Below are 25139 nucleotides of genomic sequence, written 5' to 3'. Positions count from 1 at the left end.
TCTCTCACCATACTGATTAACTCAGGAAGTTGTCCTGCAGAAAGAGACAGGGCTAAAAACACAACCTCTGTTGTGTTGTGATGTCATCATATAAACCACAGTATTTATTCTGGAGTTGTCTAGAGTCTGTGGTTTATGGACTTATGGTTTTGGTTTCAATGTTTTTTCAGCTTTAACCCAAAGGGAGGCAATTGAAATGCTTATTAACTCATTTAAAAGTACAGTACAGTACATTGTCAGTTAGCAAAGGTGTGTTAATTATGAGATTCTGACATTCGCTTCTGCATAGAACTTGTGACACAACTTATAACATGACAGCTGCAACTTGGGCCTTGTTCAGACCATCAGTCCAAATCTGATTTTGTATGCATATCCAACTGGAATCTGATAATATTTAGCAAGTGTGAACGGCAAAAAATCATGTGAAATCTGATTTTTACAAATCCATTCCACATACATACATATTTTTAAACAAAAACAAAACACATTAAATAAATCTCATTCCAATCAGATCACATTCACAAACAAACAAACATATACTGACAGACAGAACAAACAATCTATCTTTTCTCTTCACACCACACTCCTGCAAGATTCGGTCCCGCTCCTGCTAAAAAGGAGCTATATTTCTTCCAGCTCCTGCCTGCAATTTTTACTTTTCGTCTCGCTCCCACCCACAAAATCCTACAGATAGAGATCAACATGGACTTTTCAGTCCCATTAAAGTCTCGCTTGACTGTTGTCAATGTCTAAATAATGCAAGAGTTGAAAGACTCTCTAAAATCCGGCACAATAAGCTAAATAAACTGTCATTATTAGACTAAGTTCAATAATGAAGGCATTTGGATAGCCACGGTTACTCGCTGTATTGTGGTTTTGTCTGTTGATTGCTCAAATTACACATTCATTTTTGTGTTAACAGTGTTGTTATAGTAACGCATATTTCTGGGTCTGAAGTCGTGAACGGCTTTGAGTAAACCATCCGGGTTTTCATCTAGTAATTATGCGACATGCCGTGAATGCATCAATGCAATGCACTCATTACAGGTTATGTCCTCTGTAGTAATCTGAGATTCTCATCAAGGGTTACAATGGGTGATAGTTTATGCTTCACTCCTTGAGCACTTCTTACCTGTTTTACTAAACAGTCACACTTTATTTTAAGGTCCAATTCTTGCTATTAACAAACCGTTAACTATGACTTTTGCCTCAATAAACTCCTAATAGCTAGTAAGGTAGTTGGTAAGTTTAGGTACTGGGTAGAACTAGGGATGTAGAATATGGTCATGCAGAATAAGGCATCAATATGTACTTTATAAGCAGGGTTGCCAGTTTTCACAACAAAACCCACCCAATTGTTACTCAAAACTAGCCCAATCATGTTTCGAGCATGATGGAGGGGGGGTTAAAAATACGTTTTTTTTGGTGGGATTCCCCTGGTAAAATTCACATTCCAGTGGATAAATATCACGTTGTTGGGATTTCTTCAACATAAAAAACAATCCACGGCTACAGTGTTAAAGTAGCCCAGTTCTGCGGGAAAACCACAGACTTGGCAACACTGTTTATAATTTTTAATAAACAGACTGTATGTATTAATAGACATGCTAATAAGCAACTAGTTAATAGTGAGAATTGGTTCCTATACTAAAGTGTTACCTACTAAACAACTTGTCTTGTCAAAAGGGTTAGGTGTCTTTGTGAAGGATCCCACCTTAAAAAATGTTGTGTTCGCTTTATGTAAATAACCCTCCATATGCGTGCAGCTTCAGCAGGCCGATGGTCAGCTGGAGACGGTGTCTCTCGGTCCAGCGTCCCGCTGAGATGTTGCGTGTGAGAGTCAAAAGCACCATATCTGTATTGCCAGATTCATGCTGCATCTTCTAGTAGTTGACACAGACTCAAAATTTAGACAACTAGGGTGTTATCACAGTATATACTATTCAACATGTAGAAATGTGCCCAGTGTGCACGGGTCAGATTCTTTGCATGCTTTACAGTCTTACAAAAGATAAAATGTGAAAAAAAAAAATGCAAAAAATCAAGTAGGACGTGTCCTAGTCTACACCTAATGGAGTTTAACACCAGGTGATGATTAGTTTGTTGGACACAACAAGTGTTTTAGTATCACTAATGTACTGTACTATTATAGTTTTTGTTAATTATCTTAATTAGATTTGGTCCCACCTAATATTAAGTGGCCTTAACTACTATGTACTTACATTACCTGTATATATATATATATATATATTACACACTAATGTCATGTATATGTATAATAGACTACATGTTTATGTATAATAGTTTTGTATATAGTTACTTTGGTAACACTTTATTTCAAGGTGTCCTTGTTACACGTTACATGTACATACTATTATAATTACACTTAATTATGCATAATTACATGCAAGTAACTCTAAGCCAAACCCCAACCATATAGTTAGAACATGTAGTTAATTAATATTACTCAGTATTTAAATGTATAATTACACTGTAACAAGGGCAGCTTAAAATAAAGTGTAACCATTACATTACACTTGTTACATAATTATGCAAAGTGATCTGTTAATGTGCAGCCTGGCCATGACTTCTGCGGTCTTTGAAGAGCAAATTAGTTCAAATCCTCTTTTCATCAGAAGAGCTTTAGTGGCTCTTCGAAGACGGCTCTAAGAGAAAGATAATGTGGGAACGATCCCCTTATTTATTCTTCCTCTTGAGCGCTTGGGATATTTACAGTCAGTTAATGCCTGTATTGTACAGTCAGCAGAAATGCGTGGTGAGGCGAGAGGTGTTGTCAGGTTAAAGCATGTGAAACTCCTCACCTATGAATGGAATGTGGTCCGTCTGGACTGCCTGTGTGTTTCAGAACCGGCTCGGCTCAGAAGAATCTGATTGTGTGAAGTATCTGGAAAAATGGCAAAAGCTTTAAAGCATGCCTGGGTTTCTATTGACAGCGAGGAATGTCAGTGCAAAGACTCAACAGCAGATAAAAGTTGGCACATCTGCCTGTTTGCTTCAGTGAAGACTAAACCATTCACTCGGTCACACCTCCAAGACGTGTGGGAGACGACACATTGTTTGACAGATAAAGGAATTTATGAATGGATGGTACGTATTTCTCAGATATGAGGGCCTTAAATTTAAAGTTAAACCTTAAGCTGAAATCAAGTGTGTCATTTCTTACAGTTGTCTCTGCATATTAAGTCGAGTTATGATACATTATTTATACTGTTGGGGGAGAAATTCTTCCTTTTGCTAGAAAGTGCAGTCCCTGTTTTCCCGCTGGAAGGCATAGCTGGAACCATAATCAGCATCCAGGAGCAGAACTACTAGTTCTATAGCAGATGTTGAGAGTAAATCCTGGTACATTCACTTTTCCAGAGCATATGCTTCTGAATGACAGCTTGCTTATAAGTTATTGTTTCACATTCTTATTGTTCATGTCAAATTAATTATGTCAAATTAAGCATGACATCATCACTTCCAGTGTTTTTATGAAAAGTATGAGGAGGGAGTATCCGTCACTCTTTCACAACAGCGCCGGGAACTCTGACTCATGTGAATTGTGTTAAATGAGGCCACTGTGTCTTATTTTTAATTATAAAGCGGATAGTTCCGGTCCTTGATTCTGATTGGTTGAGCTGCGTTCAAAGCTGTTGTAAATTACTCTACAAACATACACCTTTGTATACTTCTGTGTGTTGCTCGGCAACCCCTTTGTTGGAACCACAACTGTTTCTGAGGAACTACATTGTTTGGTGGAAGAAAACTGTTTTAATTAATATCATTACACTTTATTTGCTCTGTTTTATTCTGTGAAAATTTACTACGTATATGAAAAAGCCATTTTATAAAAGCAATAAGCCCTGTGAAGCCATGGTTTACAGCGAATTTATAACAGCTGAGGAGGTTTTAGTCACTCCGCCTCGCATTGAACCTAACTACACTCCTTAGCTGTTATAAATTCAGTGTAAACCACGGCTTCTTGGGGCTTATTGCTTTATTTTAGCACAAATTATTTGGACATTCAAGACACTTACATGCAAAAAAAAAAAAAAAAAAAAAAGTTTAAAACATCTATTTTAAAGAAAATAGTGCAAACATGTTTTAATGTGGTAACTGGATGCTTTGTGTAACTCAAATAGTAGTAAAACTGATTGGCTACACCTTTGTGGCACCTTGAGGAAAAATTACTTCAAAAATCCACCACAGCCGATTAAAAGTTATTGCAGAAATTATTAAGAAAAACAACATTCACATATTTTTAGTATGACTCAAGTGACCAGCTGGCCCCCATCTTCACACAGATCTTCAACAGATCACTGGAGCTGTGTGAAGTCCCCTCATGCTTCAAACGCTCCACCATCATCCTCATCCCAAAGAAACCCAAAATTACTGGACTTAAAGACTACAGACATGTGGCTCTAATGTCTGTGGTCATGAAGTCTTTTGAAAAACTGGTGCTGGCCCACCTGAAGGACAATACTGGACCCTTACTGGATCCTCTTCAGTTTACCTACAGAGCAAACAGGTCTGTGGACGATGCAGTCAACATGGGACTGCATTATGTTCTGCAACATCTAGACAGACCAGGGACTCAAACCTCCTCCTGCCCAAACTAACTCAGCTCTCCGTGCCCACCTCCGTCTGTCAGTGGATCAACAGCTTTCTGACAGACAGGCAGCAGTTAGTAAAGCTAGGAAAATTCTCATCCAGCACCCGTACGATCAGCACTGGAGCACCTCAGGGCTGTGTTCTCTGAATTCTGCAGGGCTGCAGCTCTCCTGGACCGACGTTCGCCACCCCTGCTCTAAACCAATGACTGCACCCCTAAAGACCCCTCTGTCAAGCTCCTAAAGTTTGCAGACAAAACCACACTCATTGGCCTCATTCAGGATGGTGACGAGTCTGCTTACAGACAGGAGGTTAAAGAGCTGGCTCTCTGGTGCAGTCTTAACAACCTGGAGCTCAGCATGCTCAAAACAGTGGAGATGATAGTGGACTTCAGGAGAAACCCCCCTGCTCTCCCCCCACTCACCATCATGAACAGCACTGTAACAACAATGGAGTCATTCAGATTCCTGGGCAACACCATCTCTCAGGACCAGAAGTGGGACATTCACATAGACTGCATTGTGATAAAGGCCGTGCAGAGGTTGTACTTCCTTCGCCAACTGAGAAAGTTAAATCTGCCACAGGAGCTGCTGAAACAGTAGTACTCTGCCATCAATGAATCCGTCCTCTGCACTTCAATAACTGTCTGGTTCAGCATAGCTACCAAATCTGAACTCAGAAGACTACGTCAGATAGTCGAGACTGCTGAGCGAATCACTGGTACAACCCTCCCTACTCTCCAAGAAATGTACTTATCCAGAGTGAACAAAAGGGCTAGCTAAATCACTCTGGACTCCTCACATCCAGCACACTCCCTCTTTGAACTATTGCCATCTGGTCTGCGCTACAGAGCACTGAGGACCAGAACGGCCAGGCACAAGAATAGTTTCTTTCCCCAGGCAATCCATCTCATGTAGACTTGACAATAAATGTAGAACACACCACACTATTATACATTTATTTAACACACATACTTATTTACATTTTAATTTGCACCTGACATACCTGTACATACTAAATTGTCTATTTTGTATATTGTGTTTTTGCTGTTTTTCACATTGTCTGTTTTGTATATTTGTATTATTCTTTTTATTATCTGTCTTGTCTTGTCGCTGTCATTCTGTTGCACTGTGGCGCTTCTGTCACTAAAACAAATTCCTCGTATGTGTAAACATACCTGGCAATAAAGCTCATTCTGATTCTGTTTCTAATTCTGAATGACATGAGGGTGAGTAAATGATGACAGAAATTACTTTCATTTTTGAGGTGACCTATTCCTTTAATGTGAGAAATATTTGTCTAAATTAAGTTGTAGAAGAGAAACAGCAAAGAGTATTTACTGTATATCGTTTTTGGTTTGAATTGTTCATGGCACTTTCATCTACAAAGGTCACATTTACAGTATATTTTTAACTTAGTTGCAGTTCCTAATAAAGTTGCTACCCAAATGAAGAGTAACAGACTTATGGCACATTATAATATACTTGTCAAAGTCAAATTTTATTCAGAATTGTTGCATATTTATACATGTTAAGTCTCATTGTTCAGTTCTGCAAAATTTGCTGCAGGAGCAGGACTGTGATATGTGTCAGTGGGGAGCTGGTTTTGCTTTGTAGTAAAAGTAGTCATATGATCCAGATGCTGCTTTCTGTAGAAATGTGATGTGACCACTTAAAAGAACAAAGAACTCTCTCTGTCTGTCTCTGAGTTACTGAGGCAGCAGCAGGAGAAGAGTGTATGTGTAAAGGGCAGTGCTTAATGACTGCTCTCATTAAAGCGCTCATCTTTACTCCACACATAATCACACACTCACAAGACTGAATGGAATGGCTCACACATGTTGTATCGAGCCTGGTGAGACAAACACAGAACAGTGGGAATGGCATGTGAAGAGCAGCGTTCGTTCTGTTTAAGCACGATGCTCAGTTCAGACGACTGTGATTTCTGCTGAATCAGTGTATTGTAGTAGAAATTCACTTATGTTTTCATCACAAGCTTTATGACCAACTCTCACAAGGTCATTTCTTCTAATGAGTCAGCCATTAAAGGCCGTACTCAACACACACAGATGTCATCAACACAATGGGTGTTTGGAGAACAAGTTCTTCCGCTGGTAATGATACTTGATCTTATCATGAATCAGGCCTGTCTTCGCAAGAGAGAAAAAAACATGGAATGTTTTCAGTGATGATTCAGTGAGAGATAATGGCAATTTGTTTGAAATTTTAACATGTCAAATAGTGCATGATTAGAATTAGGAGTGCACTAATATTCAAAAGTTTGCCTGTCTCCTGTTTGTTACCTAATCAGATGGATACTGATCGTTTAAAAACCTGGTGATATTAGCAGTTATATTATGTATAATATACAGTACCAGTGCATTTCTAAAATGAAATGTGATGCATTAAATTTCATTTAATTTAGTTCAGTGATCACCAATTTTTGAACACATGGCAAAAAAGACTTTGTTACTGTAGCCTACAATTGTTTTAAATGATATAGCAGTTACAATGTCAAAAAGTTAGATGCAATGTAATGCTTTAATATTGTGGGTAATGTCTGCTTGAGCATCTTCTACACCACAAGAATATTGACTTTGCTAGGTGTGTGGTTTGCATTTGTGGAATGCGATCAATAACTTTGAACGAATGTGTGTATACTGTAGTGTTACATCTGAAGAGAATAGCAGTACTGTGATGCTCTGTAGGCGTTTTTCAGTTCTTATCTGAAATGTTTGTTTATCATTATACACTTTGAATTGTGATATTTGGTTTCCAGTTAACAGGAGTTGGTTAATGTTAGGATGGTGTTAGATTTGAAACATTTGGCATTGCTAGTTCTTCCTGTACTGCACTTCTGTTAGTTGTGTCTGATTGAAGGATACAGTCTAGGTTTAGCCCTTCTATTGGCTCATCTATTGGTGATACTGCTGAAAACTTTTGTTGGATTACTTTGATTCCTCATTTTAATTTCCTTTTAAACAGATTAACTTGTCTACAAACCCAATTCCAAAAAAAATGTGACACTGTACAAATAGTGAGTAAAAAAGGAATTGAATAATTTACAAATCTCATAAACTTATATTTTATTCACAATAGAATATAGATAACATATCAAATGTTGAAAGTGAAACATTTTGAATGTCATGCCAAATATTGGCTCATTTTGGATTTATGAGAGCTACACATTCCAAAAAAAAGTTGGGACAGGTAGTCGCAATAAGAGGCCGGAAAAGTTAAATGTACAATATAAGGAAAGCTGGAGGACCAATTTGCAACTTATTAGGTGTTGGCAACATGATTGGGTATAAAAAGAGCCTCTCAGAGTGGCAGTGTCTCTCAGAAGTCAAGATGGGCAGAGTGATCAACAGTTCCCCCAATGCTGTGGCAAAAAATGTGGAGCAATATCAGAAAAGGAGTTTCTCAGAGAAATTGTGTATCATCTCTACAGTGCATAATATCATCCAAACGATTCAGAGAATCTGTGAATCTCTGTGGCGTGAGGGTCAAGGCTCTGAAAACCATATGGAATGTCCGTGATCTTCGGACCTGACGGCACTGCATCACATACAGGAATGCTACTGTAATGGAAATCACAACATAGGCTCAGGGAATACTTCCAGGAAAACATTGTCGGTGAACACAATCCACCGGTGCCATTCGCAGTTGCGGCCTCTAAAACTCTATAGGTCCAAAAAAGAAAGCCATATCTAAACATGATCCAGAAGTGCAAGGCGTTTCTTGGGCCAAGGGCTCATTTAAAATGGACTGTGGCAATGTGGAAAAAAAACTGTTCTGTGGTCAGATGAATAAAATTTGAAGTTCTTTTTGGAAAACTGGGACGCTATGTCATCCAGACTAAAGAGGACAAGGACAAACCCAAGTTGTTATCAGCACTCAGTCAGAGAAGCCTGATCTCTGATGGTATGGGGTTTGCATGAGTGCATGTGGCATGGGCAGCTTACAAATAAAGGCACCATCAATGCTTGAAGGTATATCCAAGTTTAGAAACAAACATATGCTCCCATCCAGATGTCGTCTCTTTCAGGGAAGACCTTGCATTTTCCAACATGACAATGCCAGAACCCACCACTGCATCAATTACAACAACATGGCTGCGGTAGAAGAAGGATTGGTACTGAAACGGCCAGCCTGCAGTCCAGATCTTTTCACCCATAGAAAACATTTGGCGCATCATAAAGAGGAAGATGCGACAAAGAAATACAAGTTGAGCAACTAGAAGCCTGTATTAGACAAACATTCCTATTCCTAAACTTGTTGTCTCCTCAGTCCCACAGATGTCTGCAGACTGTTATAAAAAGAAGAGGGGATGCCACACAGTTAAACTGGCCTTGTCCCAACTTTTTTGAGATAGGTGTTGAATGAATTTATCAACATATCTTTCCCTTACATTTTTCTCAGTTTCACATTTGATATGCCATCTATGTTGTATTCTGATAAAAATATTGAAATTAATTCCACAGATTGCATTCTGTTTTTATTCACAATTTGTAGTGTCCGAACTTTTTGAATCGTTTGTAGTATAATCTCTGAGAATGCATGCTGTTTAACAGAAACTGGAATAGGTCCTAGTGTTGATGTATATATTGAGAAGAAAGGAGGGCCAAGCACTGAACCCTGAGGCACCCCTGTGGAAAGTTAATGTGACTAAAAACCTCTGGACTCCAAAATAACCCTGAATGAGTACAGATTCCAGATTCCAAGATTCCAAGGCTTGAGATGATACACAGGAGTGTTTGGTAGTCTGGTTTCAAAAGCTAGGAGATTGAGGATTGATCATCTGAAAGTGGGTCTTGCCAACTGCAGAGCTTCCGGAGTCCTCTTTTGATACCTGACTAAAGCAAATTCTTTTCTGTGACAGGAAAGAAGAGAGCTGATTGAAAACGACTTGTTTAATTGATTTTGAATGTTACTGGGAGGAAATAAATATTTCACTAGTTTAGGGTTAATTGAATTAATTCAAACTTAATAACTCTCGTGATAAACATGTTTACTGAAAAATGTATATAGGTTCCTTGTCTGTTAGACTTCCATTGTATGTTTATTATTGTAAATGTATTTTCTGCTTGTTTTCTTTTTAACAATCTTAGGAGTGAGTCTGTGGAAAATGGTAATCAACAACATGCCACAGATGCTGTCTATAGTCTGTAAACTCCCCGAAAAGCATAAACACTGTGGTTTTTTGGTGCTTTCAAAACATTGTTCTGTTTGTTTGAGCATCCCAACCATTATGTCAACCAGAGGTGCGAGTTTGGGGTGGCTCTGGCTGTTTTTCTGGCCATTGGGTGGATGGGTGGAGTATTTGAGAATCCTATTTTTCCCTACGAGTATTTTAACAAATCCAACTGGAAATGACAGTGATGCAGAAATTACAAACCTTAAGTTGTATTTAACCTGGAGTATTCCTTAAAAGTTGTTTTAGGCCTGATCATCACCTTTATGATGAACATTGCTTTCATTCACCCTTCTTCTCTGTTCTTTGTCCTACAGAAAACTATGCGGTTGGTGGCCCAGAAGGGAAGACGGAGTCTGTGACCACACTGCAGCCGCAGACGTCCCTGAACTCCCTGCAGAGCAGCTCCCCTGGACCCAAGCGCTCTGGAAATACACTGAAGAAGTGGTTGACCAGCCCTGTCCGGCGCCTCAGTCACGGCAGCAACATCAAGAAGATCCCAAGCAAACAAAAGCAGAAACGTGATAGACGAAAGAGCATAGAACTGGGGCCGCCTGAACTACAGGATGATACCCTGGAGGAGGTACTGTACATTTTTTCAACTTATTGAAAAGTTTTTTTTTTTTATTTACTAAAAATACTACATTTAATTTTAATACTACATTGAGGAAAAGCTTACAGCCATCTGATTGAATTAAATGATATTACCACGACCCTGACTTATCACCTTATTTTTATACCATGGCAATCCAAGGAACTTCAAACAATACTATTATTACTATGTTATGTCCACCAAACCATGATGGTAATCACTCTCCCTGCAATACAGTGTATTTACTGTGTTTTTGTTCTCCGGTTCTCACATGGCCAGAGCAGCACGTTTTTGTCTATTTTGTTGTTTTGCATAGGTGTTTTTACTTTTATTTCAGCATTAAAAAAGTCTTTTTTTCCCTCAACTCATTTTTTTCAGTATAAAATACATCAATGAAAAAAAAAAAAATGTCACAATAGAAATAAGAATTTACAATGTTTTTAACTACACATCAATAACAGCTGTTACGTAAATCCAGTCCAATCTTAACAGTGAAGTCAGGACAGACTGAGCTACATCACCATAGTTTGTTTACTTAAAGAATATTTGGTAACACTTTAGTATAGGCACCACTTCTTACTAGTAACTAGTAGCTTATTAGCATGCCTATTATTATCATATTGGCTGTTTAGTAGTACATATATAGCATATATTCTGCATGACCATATTATACTTCCCTAATACTACCCAATCCCTAAACTTAACAACTACCTTACTATTAATAAGCAGCAAATAAGGAGTTTATTGAGGCAAAAGACATAGTTAATGGTTTGTTAATAATAAGAGTTGGACCTTAAAATAAAGTGATCGAATGTTTTAAATTTCCATAAAAATTTGCTAAAACAAGGTTTGTTGTCAATATTTTACGTTTGTGTAATAGCATGTGGTGACGGTAAACAGCAGCTTTTACGTCAGAGTATTTTATAACCGCTCCTTCATTCTCCATCACCATTTTTTTACTCAATCATGACCATACAGAGAAAAGTAGGGCTGTTGTTCTGTATGCTGTATTAATGGCGTATTAAAGGGCTGCTATGGCCCTGGCAGCAGCCGTTCAGATCGGAGGGTGATGATTAGCCTGACTTTTTAAAGCTGTGCGCCATATAATGTGCTGGTACAAAAGAGCCTCTGTATTTCTCAAGCAGGGTATGTGAACCCCACCACAATGGCCCATATTAACCATGTCTGCTGTCTTTCAGAGCAAATTCTTCAACAACAAACTCTGAGCATTTAAACTAGTGCACTGAAGCCAAATAATATAGCAATAAACCCCTTGAGTTACAGTGATTTTATCACAGGTGAAGGATTTTGTTAGGTGTGATAATATCACTGTAATGTGTTGCCTCGTGTCGTTTATGGTCCTCAGTAATATGATTTCAGTAGTATGACATCAGTGTTCAATATACAAAGCAACAAAATTATCAATGATTGTTCTATAAACTAGATTTTGAGGTGCTTGTGCTTGCAAAACTGTGCCACAGTGCATATTTTGAGGATGTTTTGGTGTTCTTAATTTTATATGATGATTATTCATCACTGAAAGTAATAGCACAGTTTGAGGTATTATTCTGGCAAGTATTATGTACATTTGTAGAAATATATTCAAATATATTTCTACAAATGATTGAACCCTGTGAAAAAGTCATACATTTGAGCATACATTTAAAAAAATAATAATAATAATTTAAAAAGTTATATATTTTAAGACTAACTTTTGTATTATATTTTAGATTGTATTAAATGGAATTAGTTGAATATAAGAGTGCTTTTTTTCACCAACTTAAGTAGGACTTAAGTATATCTTTGTATGCAATTTCAAAATTTGCTTCTGTTGTTTTTAAAAAAGAATATATGGTAAACTAAACTATATAATCTAATTTCTACTGAAACATGTATATCATGTATTTAAATATATTTGTATTTATTAGGGCTGGGCAAGTTAACACGTTATTGCGTTAACTTTATTAACACTGACAATTATTTTATCGTGCATTAATGCAGTTTATTATTATTATATATATATATATTATTAGTATTATTATGAAAGTCTGTTGCTCACTGGCTCTGAATACACACACAGACAAACCATGGGTCACAGGAGGGGTGGGATGTTGATCAGTACTGGCTTGGGATGAGTGTCATCGCGTCTCAACCAATGAGAGCATTTGGGGAGGGCCCAAGACTGTAGCAGCGCTCACATGGACACTCCTGATAAAATTATTTAGGCTAAACCTCAACATTCACAAACCACTGTTATTTTGAACAGAAAAGTGTCTCGTCCATCAAGTGTTGTCCCGCGCCGCTCTCTGTTGTGTTGGGTCCCGCGATCATGCAGGTCTCTAAGGTGCCTGTTATAATGTGATGATTGAGGATCTGGACTCTGAGCATAACTGTTTTTTTCTATAGCAAGCTATAAAGTATTTTCTATAAAAACGTTAATGCCGTGGCAGTGGCAAATAGTGTTGGTTTTAAATTAAATTGATTACATTAATGTTTAAGTTGAGCTTTCCAAGAAATATTTTAACTGCTACTTTGTAAAAGGAGTACTGCTGTAAAAAAAGCACCTTATTTGTTTAAAGTGTGTTATTGCACTTCTGTTCATATAGCAGTACTTTTAAATGAAACAAGTGCACAATACACTACTTTTGAATTCATTATTGAATTTTGTGCATGACAATGCGATTAATCGCAGAAAAATCATGTGATTAAATGCGATTAAAATTTTTAATCGTTGCCCAGCACTAGTATTTATATGTTCTTAATAATAAAGTTGCAATTAGTGCATTCAAAATATGTTAACTTAATGTTGGAAAATACCATAAAAAATACCATACTACAGTATAGTTAAAATTGATATCAAATATTTTAAATGTGCTTTTTAGTGTGTGTCAACATCCAAATACATGTAATTATTATTAAAATAAATGTAAACCCTTTTTTAAAAGCATTATTCAAACATTATGATTTAAAACATTTAATTCATTAATAATTATCATTATTTAATATGAATATTTGATTTGACACTATTAAAAAGTGCTTTTTTAGAATAAGTGCACTTTTATTCATGAATGCATACTCCCTTTAAGTACACTTATAAAGTGGCCTTATTTCATTAATAATAAATATACAATTACTGTTATATATATATACTTTTAAGATTTGAAGTACACATTCAATACAATAAAGTGCACTTCTTTTTCGCAAGGGCGTGATCTGTTCTGTAGTCGCTGGGACCTGATATACGTAACACGTTGTGAGTTTGCCGACTGACTTCTTCTTGTGTTTGCAGAGAGTGCGTAAAGAAGAGGGAACACTCTCCAAATCTTCATCAGGGATGCACAGCGGAGGAGAGGAAGAGCCTGAGGACGAGTCACACACTCCCCTCCCTCCCCCGATGGAGATCATCAAAGACCCGTCGGCTCAGGAAGAGAAGGTACACACACATCAGAGAGGGAGGAGTGTGAGGACAGTCATGTCATAGGTTATTAATGTGGAGAGAGATTTATTAAATGCATACTGTGTCACTCATCAAGTGATCATAACTATCTCCACCTGCCTCCCACACACACACACACACACACACACACACACACACACACACACACACACACACAGTGGCTTTACTAACACTGTTTTTCTTCCCTGATGTCACTGTTGACAGTAACTGCTGGGGTGGAGGCTCCTTGTCTCACATTCAACGAACCATAAATCCACCCTATTGTTGCAATGAAGCTTAAATTATGCAGTTGTGAAACTTTTACTCTGGCTCTTTCACACGCTGTGCCTTGAGATTGCAGTTGTAATGTGTTTACAACCCAATGCTGTCTGACAGGGTGAATCTCAAAAAGAACGTGGCCTTATTTCCCTCCAAAATCGAAAGTAAAAAAGCATTTCATAAAGAAAATAAAGACTAGTTTTAAGACCATTATGATTGCTTGCATTACGACATTTATTATTGTTCATGTAACCCAGATTATCTCGATCATTTTTGTTTGTTTTGTAATTCCCTTTATTTTCATTGTTTATTATTATCCTTTATTTTCATTGTTTATTATTATTATTATTATTATTATTACTAGACTCTCTCTAAATTATTATTATTATTATTATTATTATTACTAGACTCTCTGTACAGTAACATAGTAAGAATTTCAATTCTCACAAGATGTTTTTCATGCTTAAATAAAAATTAATACTTGTATTTAGCAAGGCTGAATTATAAAGTGACAGTAAAGAATTGTATGATTTGCATTTCAAATAAATATTGCTCCTTCTATTCTATTCTATTCTATTCTAAATTTCTATTCATCATGGAATCATAAAAATGTGTCACCGTTTCCACAATAAATATTAAGCACCACAACTCTTTTCAGCATTGGTAATTATCAGAAATGTTTCTTGAGCAGCAAATCTGCATATTAGAATTATTTCTGAAGGACCATGTGACACCGAACACTGGAGAGATGATGCTGAAAATTCAGCTTTTCATCACAGAAATCAATTACATTTTAAAATATATTAAAATAGAAACCAGATGTTTATTAATTGTAATAATATTTTACAATAATCGTTTTATAGAGTATTTCTGATCAAATGAATGCAGCCTTGGTGTACATACAGTAAGATAAATCTTTTATGACAATGGGTCGAAATTGTCATAAAAATACTTGCAGTGTCACTTTGCAGTTTGTAAAGGTCTTAAAAGTAGGTCTCATTTTCTATATGGAGACTATAATTAGTTCTTTTTCTTCTGATTTGGAGGTGAAATGTTTGGTATGTTCTTGGCATGGCCTTTGCTTCTCTTCTCCCCAAAGCAAAGCTTGATAAACTGGGCTACCCCAGCGTCCTGAGCACTGTTCTGATCTGCCTGTGTTCTTTCCTCCTCCTCCTCACCTGCTGTCATGTAGTCGTCTGTGCTGCTGGCTTCACGGCAGAGCTCGGCTGACGTCCCCAGTGCTGCTGAGCTTGTCAGTGCTATAGAAAAACTGGTCAAAACTAAGATGGTGAGTGTGCCACTGGACCCGAGCAGGGAGGTTTGATAGACTGACCTCCTGCAGGCTTTCCTCCTTTCCTTTCTGTTTTCTTCTGCAGTAGTCTCACATGCACACGTCTTTTGTTCTGTGCGGCTGTATATTGTTACTGTACTCGTGGCCTGACAAACCTGCTAGGATGCTAACATGCTAATCTCTGCTATGTAGTCTTGTCATTGTGTTCGTTTAAGAGCATGTTTTGGTTTCTGTTCGTTGTCCATCTGCTTGCTCTATTCAAATATTCAGTTTTCATTAAAGCTGCTGTATGCATAAAATGTCTCTATTATCAGACAGACTCTAAAACACATGTCCTGAGAAGAAATAGTCCCTTTATTTTAAATTTTTTATTTTCTTTTCTTGATGAGCAGAATTTTTCTCTATTGGCTGGACATTTCATCCACATGAGCAAAAACATTCTTCATACTAGACCTGTTTAGCACATACACAAAAAAAGTGTGTAACTTTTAACTTTACTGATCTATTTATATTTCATTTAACCTTTGACCTTGACCTGAAAAAAATAAAATAAATAAAAAAAAAAAAAATTAAAAAAAATTTTTTTACAGTGCTATGTTGCTTTCCAAGAAATTCTATTAAAAATAATTTTAAAAATTCTCATGCAACACACAGGTCGAATCTTTAGAATAATGTAACATTAAATAGAAGTAGTAGTTATATAATATAAAATAATAATATACTATTATATAAAAACTGAAGCATTTAAACTGGTAGAATAGAATAGAATAGAATAGAATAGAATACAGACTGAGATTATTGCATTGCGAGACTATGAGATTATTATTAGATAATATTATTTTTCCACACCTGTGTGGCTTTAGTTATGTTATATATTTGACATTCAAGGAATATTTCAAATTGTTTTCCATTGATCCCCCTTTTCTTAAAAAAAAAATACATAAATAATAATAATAAATAAAATAAAATCTGGTCTTCAGTGATTGGAGACAATACATTAAACCTTAAGTCCTAAAACAGCTTTACATCGGTACAGTTTTGACTTGATTTTACTGCTTTTAAATCCTCAAAAAAAAAAAAAAAAACCTGACCATTCACCTCTACATTAAACTGGATAAATTGACCTCATTTACATTTATATATGAATATATGTATGTACTTTTTTGTGGTCACCATTATGCCACAAATGCCTCTGATAGCTTGTACAAGTTGTACATGAAAGTATGTCTTTCATTTGTGTTTAATTTGTGCCACAACAAGAATTTGGATTCAGCACCTCTGGAACCTATTTTAGAGGCATTCATATGGACAGAAAAAAAATAAATAAATTTTTGTATCTAGTAATATCCATCATATAATCTGAAAATCTAGAATAATGATAATGTCTGTAAACATGAAGTCATGTGGGTTTTTGGTGATCACATATAAATCTAATATAATCTATTCCAGTGTATCACTTCACATTTCCAACCTAAATAGTGTTCAGGATCTATAAGTGTACTAATCTTGATTGCTGTTTATGGCAGAAGGCATGCAGATGTTGATGGAAGGTATGACAGTGTTTCCCAACTCATCTGTTCATTGGTAGAGCCTCCTGAAATGGAGGGTTAGAGATATTTAAGATATATTTATTAAGACATGAATGATAAAGACAGCTGACTCTATTTATTTTTAAGTCCATACTCATGTGCATTCATGCACTGTGTTCATCCTTAACTGTCATATATTGCAGGCCCTTTGTGGTGAAGTAATACAATCCTCCCAAACTTTCTGGACATTATGGCTCACTCTGTGATGCTTTTTTCCCCTTTGTATCTTCTGAGCAGCTCTGATGGTGTTTACTGCAGTTTAGGACCATGTCACATATAAACCATTCAGTTGCTGTGTTTGTTCTCCCACATCAGGCCTGGCTCTTCTAAATACTGACTGTTTGACTCTTCTCTGTTGCTCTAGACGCTGGAGCCAGGCTCGTACCCAGGATTCAGTTCAGTGAACCCAGCAGAGCAGAGCCCAGCGCCACCCAGAAACCCTGAGCTGGAGCAGAAAGCCAAAGCACTGCGAGGACGAATGTAAGACACACACTCTTCACTCGTGTGGCTTGGTCTGGGAGTATATTCTACAAACGTTACAGTCTGATTTGTTTGTTTGTGCTGCCAATGCAGTGTAAGGCAAACTGCTTTATTAATTTCTCATTTACAAATTATATTTGTATAGTTCGGCTCTCAGGTACGTTAACCTAATATATAATTGTATTAAAATATTATATGTGTCGTCACGCAAATTGTGCATGCATTTCCCTGCCTTGCATTTTTCATGTTTTATTCATTTATTTTGGAAATATTTATGTTTCACTTATATTACCTTTTTACCAGTACCAGTCTTACCCATGATTGCGGTTTTGAGTAATGAACCAGGCTGGGAGTTTTTAAAAGCCTCAGGAATCTTTTGCAGGTGTTTAGAGTTAATTAGTTGATTCAGATGATTAGGTTAATAGCTCAATGGAGAACCTTTTCATGATATGCAAATTTTTTGAGATAGGAATTTTGGGTTTTCATGAGCTGTATGCCAAAATCATCAGTATTAAAACAATAAAAGACCTGAAAATATTTCAGTTGGTGTGCAAAAACATACTGGTTATTTGTTAACTAGACACTGTTGAAAAAATTATTCTGAAATATTTATTTATTTATTTATTTTAATAAATGAAGCCGAATTCCAAGCCATTTCAGAATTGAAGCCGCATTCCAAGCCATTTCAGAATGAGTACATAAATATTGAAATACTGTCAAAAGATTGAGAAATATCAGATCCACTGTATTGCCCAGACCTAACTCTGAGTAATTTTGGTGGGGCAAAAGAAAAAGAAGAAAAAACTATCTGGTTACATCTGGTAAAATGCAATTGATTCTTGTAAAGCCATCAGATCTGGAATGAATTTCATGTTCATGTAACAGGCAGTGTTGAGAAAATCATCTCCCTGAATGAGATGGCTCTCATTAAAGATCAGAGATATTTATGGGAAAGCTAGGCGTTTGGCCTTTTTATTTGAATTTTTCTTTCACTCTGCCCTTAAAGGGAAGTGTGACTGCTAAACCTGACACATTTTTTATAGATTAGTTTTTTTGTGCCTGTGCAAAAGTCTTTAATAATAAACATTGTGTTTGTTCTATTGTAGGTTTGTTGTGAATGAATTAATCCAGACAGAAAAAGACTACGTGAAAGATTTGGGTATCGTGGTTGAGGTGAGAATAGCTGACATCCTGACAGTATAACATCACTGACCTATCGGTAAGCCCCTCCCCTCGAACGCAGACGAGCCAATGGCAGTCGAGTATCAGTTGCACGGAGAGCAAAACTCGGACATCTTTAGGTTTTAGCGCCATAGAGAAACACTGAAAGATCCGAAGGTGTTCAAGATACAAAAATGCAAAAACGATGTGCCTGGTTACTTGTAATTTTTATATATCCCTCCATGGCTTATTTAAATCCCACTTGAATGGTGGCCCTTCTGTGTCCATAGGGACAAGGGGGCGGGGCTTACCGATACGTCAATTCTGTGACCATAGGCATATTTTGACTTACAGTACGCATGAAAATGCTGTCTTAAAACACTCTGCTATTGCTTCTTCATTTGTCTTTTGTCTTAAGATCAAAGCTATTTGCATCTTTCTCATTTGGCATCATCAGCTGTGTAATTACTTATTTGCATTCGCATTACATCACTATTTGCTCAGGGTGAATGTGCTCTCATCCTAGTGTTGATTTATCATCATTTACAGCTGATGTGGTCAGACATGTGAAGCACTGTCGCCTTTATGAACTTGCGTGTATATTTGTTATAAGTGGTGACTCATATATATATATGAAATATTTTTTTCTGAGGGTTTATGAAGATAATAGAGGAGAAAGGAGTTCCTGATGATATGAAAGGAAAAGAAAAGATCGTCTTTGGTAACATCCACCAAATCTACGACTGGCACAAAGAGTAAGTGCCTCAGATTCTCTCCGCTCCTCTTATTGAAAATGACTGATATGAAACTAATTTAAGGTTTATTTGCTGTCTGAAGTTTTTTGTTGGTGAGCTGGAGAAATGTCTTGAAGATCATGAAAAACTGCCTGGGCTGTTCAGTAAACATGTGAGTATGTGACTGACATCAGGTCTGAAGCGTTAGCTGTGTAAAGGCATCGCTCGTCAAGTGTTTCGTTTCTGTGTGTTTAGGAGAGAAGACTGCACATGTATGTGGTTTACTGCCAGAACAAACCCAAATCTGAATTCATTGTTGCAGAATACGATTCATACTTCGAGGTAAGACACAATTTATATTACTGCAATAGAGTGCTGCAGTGATGAGGGATTTTTGTAGACAGAAGTTAATAGGATTTTTTCCATTGGCTTTTAGATTATTGCAGTACATAAGCTCTGTGACCATAAAAAGTTACTCAAGAGGATAATGAACACAACTTTAATGAATACTGTAATTACAATCAGCAAAAGTAAAAGCTAATGTTATATGTGGCCCTGGACCATAAAACCAGTCATATGGGTCAATTTTACAAAATTGAGATTTTATACATACAACTATTTGAAAATCTTGAATTTGAGGGTGCAAAAAAAAAAAAAAAAAAAAAAATTGAGAAAATCACCTTTAAAGTTGTCCAAATGAAGTTCTTAGCAATGCATATTACTGATCAAAAATTAAGTTTTTATATATTTAAGGAAGGAAATTTACAGAATATCTTCATGGAACATGATCATTACTTAATATCCTAACAATATCTAAAAAAAAATAAAAAAGTATAAATTTAACACACACAAAATATTTATTCAAAATACTTAAAAATACTTACAGTAGCTACAGACAACTTCTTCAGTCTTTATTTAGGACACTGGAAAGTGTGAGTCAATATAGTTTACAAGAGCATGAACACAAGAAGGCTGTAAAAAGATGAGTTCAGTGTGGTGACATTTAATGTCCCAACAACTTCTGGAGTCCCATTTAGCCACTTGTTTGGGACAAGTAACATTAACTTTGGAACAATGGAGTCAGGATTTCATGGGAGTTGGGACTCTATAAAAGTGAAAAAAACTAACAAATAATGATTGCAAGTTTCAGATCATGTGTCTGATTTGGTTCACAGGGGATTCAACAAGACGTCAACACAAGACTGGGCATCAGTGATTTTCTCATTAAACCCATTCAGAGAATTACTAAATACCAACTGTTACTAAAGGTACAGTAGAAAAGTTGTGGATGCTAATAATGTTTTATTAATGTGTATCATTTCTAATATAATTAATTTGTTAATATTTTTATCGCTTAAGACTTCCTGAAGTTCAGCGCAAAGGCAGGGTTGGATTGTCAGGATATAGAGGTAACAATGAAGCTGAAGTACATGTCTTAAATAATAAAAGAATGGTCAGTCATAAACTGGGGATAAAGCATTTTAGGTTTATGTTGAAGCAGCTTGTGCTACAGGTTTCTGTTGGGTTTCTCTGTCACAGAAAGCAGTAGACCTGATGTCCCAGGTGCCCAAGCTCTGCAATGACATGATGAACCTGGGAAGACTGCAGGGATTTGAGGTACACTGAAAACGTCACTGTACTCGTTCTGAAGTTTCATTACAAAGACATTGCAAAAGGTTACAGTGATTTTACCATGATTAAAGGGTGTTCTGCTGTCGTCAGTTACTCACCTTCACCTTATATGGGTTTAGAACAACATGAGGGTGACAATGGCAGAATTAGAAATTTCTGGGTCAACTCTCTTTAATCCTATCCTTAAATGTAGCATTTTAACATGAATCGAGAGTTCTCCACAACTGGAAGATTTAATGTTTGAGACTCAGACTGATGTGTTTGTGTGCTTCAGGGGAAGTTGACGAGTCAGGGAAAGCTCTTGCAGCAGGAGACGTTCTTCGTGACGGAGCAGGACTCTGGCGTTCTGTCCCGCAGTAAGGAGCGCAGGGTCTTCCTGTTCGAACAGATCGTCATCTTCAGCGAGCTCTTACGCAAAGGCTCGTCCACGCCAGGATACCAGTTTAAAAAGAGCATCAAGGTAACCACACCACTGTTAGTCATGTAGTATGTTCGTTGTTGTCGCCAAAGTATAATTATTTTATGCATACAGATTTTTTTCCCACATATCAACACACAAACACACAACACACACACACACACGTGCCAGTGCGTTGAGGTTTATTTGCGCTAATTAGTTTGCCCACAAGGTGGCAACACTACCTAGTGATAGCAGAAATGAAACTTGAATTTGCAAAGTTCAATTGCACATTACTCTAAATGCCACCTGCTGGTAATGCATGTAAATGCAATGAAAACGCAGCCCAAACATGCCTAAACACACCTTTTGCAATGTTTTGTAAATGTTCTATTTAAAGTGTAATCTACTAAATGAAATGAGCAAATCATCTTTTACCATTAGACATGAAGTGTCTGTATCATACCTCTAATTTTATTATATTGTAAGGTTTTTTGTTTGCTTGTTTGTTTGTTTTATTGAGAGCTTGGATATTCAGGCCAATAGGAGACTATTAACTACAACTCTTCCTTTTTGTTCTAGAAATATCTACATATGTATAAAAATGATCCGAGATGAGTTAAAACCATATAGACGCTAGTTCATGGGTTCACAGAGATCACCCCCTAGCGGTGAAACGTTGAAAGCAGGTGTGATACAGACTTGTGTGTGTGCAGGTGAGCTTCCTCGGCCTGGAAGAGCATGTTGAAAACGATCCGTGTAAGTTTGTGCTGTCGTGTCGTGGGTCAGCCGAACGGTTCACCCTGCAAGCTGCGAACACTGACATCAAACAGGTCTGGGTTCAGCATATCACCGAGCTACTAGACTTGCAGAGCAACTTCTTGTCAGGTAAGACGACACATCGCTATGAATATAACAATCTCTCCTGAGCTGTTGAAAGCATTGGTGCATCTGTCTACAGCTCTGCAGTCTCCCATCGAGTATCAGAAGGAGCGCAGCGGCTCTCAGTCTCTGACCCGAAACTCCTCCAGCAGTGGGAGAATGGGTCAGTCCAACAGCAGGCCCAGCTCCACTGTCTCTCTCGGGGCAGAGAAACCCTCTCTGTCTGGACGGAGCTCCACTCCCGTAAAGCTTACTACCTCCAGCAGTGGTCCATGCCACGACAGATACCACAGGGTGAGGACACAGCACCTCTGCTTACATTAGAGTTTATGGTGGCTCCATAGAAATCCACACTTGAATGATGTTGTTTTTCTCAGGGTTGTGTCTGTACAAGAATATTTGCGTGACTCATCCATGATTTTCAGACGGCTGTTAATCCATAGACTACACAAGGGAGGGTAGAGGCCCACCTGTAGTTAGTCACATGACCATATTCTTAAATAATGCTGAGGAACGGTTACAGTCCATTGGCTCATTTTGACAGCTTACCTAACTGGATTCTTAAAACAAGTCTGCTGTTGCTTCCAAGTGGTGTCTGAAAGCATTGAAATGGAATAGTGACAGATCTTTTCTCCTGTATTCTGGCACACATACTAACTCTGTGTACATACTAACCCTGAGCCTACTCCTAAACCTAACCTTGACCCATGTAGGGCTTAACCTTTCTTAGGTAAGTGCAATGTACTGCAAGTGCACATTCTTTAAAATAAAGTGCAGCTGACATATCAACATACTGTATCCTTTGAAAAGGTGCTAATGTGTTCTCGTCTACTGAAGTTTAAGGTTTAGTTGACGTATTTTTGTTTGTATGTGGCGTGTGTGTGTTTCCTACAGCAGCTTGACGGTGTGGGCTGTAACGGTACGTCGTCCTCCCTGATGGTGACTCAGGACTATAATGCACTGAAGGAGAACGAGATCTGCGTCACGCAGGGTGAGACGGTGCAGATACTGGCCACTAACCAGCAGAACATGTTCCTGGTGTACCGACCCGCTAACAGCCAGTCGCCGGCCGCGGAGGGCTGGGTGCCGGGACACATCCTGGGCCCCCTTGCTAAACCCCTCATAGACACTACTGCAGACTCAAACATCAAGTAAGTGTCAATCAACACTAACTGGAGCTCTGGTTGGATTGTTTAAGACTGCACGCCCGTTTTTGAACACCCCCACCCCATTCTGTTGGAACTAACCCGGATGATTTGGACCCTTTTGCACAGGAAGTTTTGATTTTCTTCTTGAGCTTTTGTTTGTTTGTTTGTTCTTGGCTAAAAGTTAAAAACAAAGGCCGATAAATGTTGAAAGGACTTTAGCGAAGCCGCGTCGTTGTTGTTTTGTAGACTGAGGATTTGTGAAGAATCTTACATCAGTGTGGAAACAGACACGTCTGGACATTATTTCAGTTCCTAACACCCTGTTTTTGTTGTTTCTTTGTTTTTTTTGTTGATATAATTTTTGTTTGTGTGAAAAGAGGAAAAAAGTGAAAGAAAGGCCTTCTGAAGAATTTGGCCTGTTTCTCCTGATGGAGAACACATACTGTTGTCTATGGCAATTTTTTACTTTTTTTTTTTTAGGTTGTGTATTTGTTTTAATTGTATTTTTGTATAGATTTTTTTTTTTTCTTTTGTTTCTTCTACAGGATCACATGTTGGCCATTTACTGTAAATACTGTTGGTTTGTTTACTGTTTGTAGCACATTCCTGTAAAGAGCTTTTTGCACTATTTAAGTCAACCTTTATTAATGAAGTCAGGTTTGTGCAATAGAACTACAGTTGCAATGTTGTAGTGTAACTAATGATTTTAAATGTATTATATTAAATATGTAAAATAAAACTTTGAAATGCGCATGACTTACCACATCAAATACATGGTTTTATTTTTGTTTTCATAATTTCACAAAGTATAATATATTTCACATAGTACATTTTAAGAAATCTATTTTGTTTAGAGTGTATAAGTGGTGCACCTTATTTTGATTTGTTTCTTTAGTTTGTTTCATTTTGTACTGTAGTGTGTAGAAGACTTGTTTTGTGTTTGTACTAACCTCTCCGGTCCTTGACAGTAAAGGTTTGTGTGTGAAACAGTGTTTGCTGTGAATGATATGAAGGACTGCTGTTCTCACACAAACCGTGTGTCCACCATGGTGTAAGGATATAGCTTTATAGATTAGATTTATAAACATAGATTACTGTTCTAAATTTTGGAGTCGGTAAGATTTTTTGGAAGAAGTCTCTTATGCAAATCAAGGCTGCATTTATTTGATCAAAAATATAATTAAAACTGTATTATTGCAAATTATTATTATTATTATCGTAGTTTAAAATAGCAGTATTCAATAACACTTTCTGTATAATGCATTATAAAAGTAGTTTTAATGCATTAACTATGACTTGTAATGCACCTTATAATGCATTGTACAATCTCATGAATAATTGTAACCACACTTAATACATTATAACACTTATCAATTCATTGCTACACTGTGCATTTCAAATTCAGTTTAAATAATTATGAATAATTAGAATGCATTATACTCTTTAATAACCCTTTAATTCCACACATTATAAATGTCTTTACTGTCATTTCTGATCAATCTAATGCACCATTGCTTAAAGTATTAATTTCTTTAAAAGATAGATAAATAAACCAACAAACAAATATCCGTCTTACTGTCCCCAAAAATGTTGAACGATAGTTTTTGGATATAATGCGAGATCTGATTCTAGAGTACTAAATATGATAAAACCAACAAATGATCAGTTATACTTGTGTGATACTGAAATACAGTGTGTTGAAGTATTTGTA

The 25139-nt window shown here is 37.0% G+C and overlaps 1 protein-coding gene across 1 annotated transcript in view; it reads left to right on the top strand.

Annotated features, from left to right (window-relative positions):
• LOC109092547 (kalirin-like) overlaps positions 1–25139 on the top strand; it is a 190673-nt gene that overhangs the window by 151528 nt on the left and 14006 nt on the right. The window contains 15 exon segments of the mRNA XM_042730646.1: positions 10125–10390; positions 13689–13832; positions 15307–15402; positions 17359–17474; positions 18581–18647; positions 19287–19394; positions 19473–19541; positions 19625–19711; positions 20545–20637; positions 20728–20778; positions 20909–20986; positions 21276–21461; positions 22115–22286; positions 22360–22574; positions 23175–23431. Of these exon segments, the coding sequence (XP_042586580.1) occupies positions 10125–10390; positions 13689–13832; positions 15307–15402; positions 17359–17474; positions 18581–18647; positions 19287–19394; positions 19473–19541; positions 19625–19711; positions 20545–20637; positions 20728–20778; positions 20909–20986; positions 21276–21461; positions 22115–22286; positions 22360–22574; positions 23175–23431 (2005 nt within the window).

The sequence above is a fragment of the Cyprinus carpio genome, chromosome B9 (genome assembly GCF_018340385.1).
Source record: "Cyprinus carpio isolate SPL01 chromosome B9, ASM1834038v1, whole genome shotgun sequence".
In the NCBI taxonomy this organism is placed as follows: domain Eukaryota; kingdom Metazoa; phylum Chordata; class Actinopteri; order Cypriniformes; family Cyprinidae; genus Cyprinus; species Cyprinus carpio.
Note: the sequence above shows the minus strand (reverse complement) of the source record. Positions and strands in the feature narration are given on the sequence as shown.